General features: G+C 53.3%; 1 protein-coding gene across 1 annotated transcript in view; it reads right to left on the bottom strand.

The window, feature by feature from the left end:
• LOC138859885 (splicing factor 3B subunit 4-like) overlaps positions 1-2577 on the bottom strand; it is a gene marked incomplete at both ends in the record, with an annotated part of 4678 nt that extends 2101 nt beyond the window's left edge. The window contains one exon of the mRNA XM_070116222.1: positions 2444-2577. Within this exon, the coding sequence (XP_069972323.1) occupies positions 2444-2577 (134 nt within the window). The remainder of the gene's footprint in view (positions 1-2443) is intronic.
• Between the last annotated feature and the right edge of the window lie 414 nt (positions 2578-2991).

Raw genomic sequence — 2991 nt, forward strand, 5'->3', positions numbered from 1 at the left:
GGGGTGGGGGAGGGGATGGGAGAGGGAGGGAGGGAGGGAGGGAGGATGAAGGAGGTGGGTTGGGGTGGGTGTAGACGGAACAGGGGGAGGGATAAGGGTGGATGGGGGTGGGGGTGGGGGGGTTGACGGAACAGGGGGAGTGGGGAAGGGGTGGGGTGTGGGGAGCAAGGGATGGAAGATGAAGGGAGTGGGGTGGGGGGAGGGAGGATAAATGGGGTGGGGAGAGGGATGGAGGGGTGGGAGAGGGAGGGGGATACAGGAGTCTTGGGAGGGTGGGGGGAGGGAGATATGAGAAGAGAGGTGACGGAGGGAGGGGTGGGAGTGATGAGTGGGGGAGGCAAATGGGGGAGCGATGGAGGGATTGAGGGACAGGTAAGAGGGGATGGGTAAGGGAGAAGGGAAGGGACAGGGAAGGGTGAAAGGAGGGAGGAAAGGGTTCGGGGAAGGGAGGGAGAGAGCGAGGGAGGGAAGGCTTAGCGGAGGGTAGAACCAGCCACGACCGGTGCCTGGTTCTCCTGGCTCTTGAACCGCCAGACAGAACCATCTCCCTTGTGTCTTGATATTTGAATATTTAACACCTTCGTCCCTTTTTTAAGATACTTTTTATTTTTTTTTATTATTTTTATTTTTTTTTATTTATTATTTTTTTTTTTATCTAGAAGGGGTGAGGGGGTTGCCAAGTATCTCATTTGATTGAGTGGGGGTGGAGGAGGTGGAAGAGGGGGCGAGGGAAAAAGGTAGTGAGGGGAAGGTTAGAAGGAAGGGGAAGAGGAGAAGGAGAGGGGAAGGTAAGAAGGAGGAAGAGGAGAAAGAGGGGAAGGAGAGGGGAGATGGGGGGAGGAAAGGGAGGGGAAAGAGTTAAAGGAAGGGAAGCGAGGGATGTGAGGAGAAGAGGGGTGGGGGAAGAAGGAGGAGAGAAAGAGTAAGAAGGAGGGGCTAGCGAAGAAATGGAGAAGAGGGGAGGGAAGAAGAAGGAGGGGAGGATAAAGAAGAAGGGGAGAGGAAAGAGAATGAGAAGATTAGAGAAGAGAGGAGAGGAGAGAGACGGGAGGGGAAGACACAGAAGGAGAGGACAAAGAAGGAGAAGGAGGAGAAGGGAGGGAAGTGGGAGGAGGAGAAAGAGGGAGGGCGTGGTGGAGGGGAAGGGGTAGAAGGGAGGGAATTGGGGAGGGGAAGGAGGGAAGTAGTAGTAGTAGGAGGAGGAGGGAGAGAGGGAGTGGTAAGAGGAGAAAGAGTAGGAGAAGGAGAGAGAGAGGGAGTAGTAGGAGGGAGAGAGGGAGTAGGAGAAGGAGGGAGAGAAAGAGTAGGAGAAGGAGGGAGTAGGAGGAGGAGGAGGGAGAGAAAGAGTAGGAGGAGGAGGGAGGGAGGGAGTGGTGAGAGGAGAAAGAGTAGGAGGAGGAGGAGTAGAGAGAGGGAGGAGGGAGAGAGAAAGAGGAGGAGGAGGGAGAGAAAGAGTAGGAGAAGGAGGGAAAGAGGAGTAGGAGAAGGAGGGAGAGGGGGAGTAGGAGGAGGAGGGAGAGAAAGAGTAGGAGGAGGAGGGAGAGAAAGAGTAGAAGGAGGAGGGAGAGAGAAAGAGTAGGAGTAGGAGAAGGAATAAGAGAGAAAGAGTAGTAGGAGGAGGAGAGAGAGAAAGAGTAGTAGGAGGAGGAGGGAGAGAAAGAGTAGGAGTACGAGTAGGAGGAAGGGAGTGGAGGAGTGGAGGGAGGGAGTGGGGGGGGGGGGATTAGAATTAACGAGAGAGACCCGACATACATATAAAAATGCTGAGATGGCCAATCGCTCCCGAGAATCTGAACCGGCGACTCTCACTTGTCCGGCTTCAGTTTTACGACGGAGATTGCTGTCTGCGGCCACAATGCTACTGGAACTCGCGCCGTTTTCGCGCCCTCTCTCTCGCTCTCCCTCTCGCTCTCCCTCTCGCTCTCTCTCTCTCTTTCGTTCTCTTTCTGTCTGTCTGTCTCTTTCTCTCGCTCTCTCGCTCTCCCTCTCGCTCTCCCTCTCTCGCTCTCCCTCTCTCTCTCTCGCTCTCTTTCTGTCTGTCTCTTTCTTTCTCTCGCTCTCAATCTCGCTCTCGCTCTCGCTCTCCCTCTCGCTCTCTCTCTCTCTCTTTCTCTCTTTCTGTCTGTCTCTCTCGCTCTTTCGTTCTCTATCTCTGTCGCTCGCTCTTTCTGTCTGTCTCTTTCTTTCTCCCTCTCGCTCTCTCTCTCGCTCTCCCTCCCTCTTTCTGTCTGTTTCTTTCTGGTCGTCTCTTTCTCTCTCTCTGTCTTTGTCTCTCTCTCTCTCTCCCTCTCTCTTTCTTTCTGTCTCGTTCTCGCTCTCTTTCTCTCTCTGTCTGTCTCGTTTTCTCTGTCTCTTTGTCTCTCTCTCTCTCTCCCTCTCTCTTTCTTTCTGTCTCGTTTTCTCTGTCTTTGTCTCTCGCTCTCCCTCTCGCTCGCTCTCTCGCTCTCTCTCTCTCTCTCTCGGTCTTTCTCTTTCTCTGTCTGTCTCTTTCTCTCTCTCTTTGTCTCTCTCTCTCTCGCTCTCCCTCTCTTTCTTTCTCTCTCGTTTTCTCTGTCTTTCTCTCTCCCTCTCTCTTTCTTTCTCTCTCGTTTTCTCTGTCTTTCTCTCTCTCTCGCTCTCCCTCTTGCTCGTTCTCTCTCTGTTCTTATCTCTGTCTCTCTCTGTCTCTCTCTGTCTCTCTGTCGTTGTCTCTCTCTCTCTCTGTCTGTCTTTCTTATTCTCTTTCTTTCTCTCTCTCTCTCGTTCTCTTACTTCTGTCTGTCTCTCTCTTTCCCACTTTCCCTCTCTTCTTCCTTCCGTCCCTTCCCTCTTCCTCTTCTCTCTCTCTCTCTCAAAAGAAAACGAAAACAAAACCAAAAAAACAAAAAACAAAACAAACAGACCTCTATCTCTGCGCCGCCGACACCCGCCGACGCCGACCCGACAGCGGAAACCCGACAGCGGAAACCCGACGGCGGAGACCCGACAGCGGAGACCCGACAGCGGAGACCC

The sequence above is a fragment of the Penaeus vannamei genome, chromosome 38, assembly GCF_042767895.1.
Source record: "Penaeus vannamei isolate JL-2024 chromosome 38, ASM4276789v1, whole genome shotgun sequence".
Classification (NCBI taxonomy): Eukaryota; Metazoa; Arthropoda; class Malacostraca; order Decapoda; family Penaeidae; genus Penaeus; species Penaeus vannamei.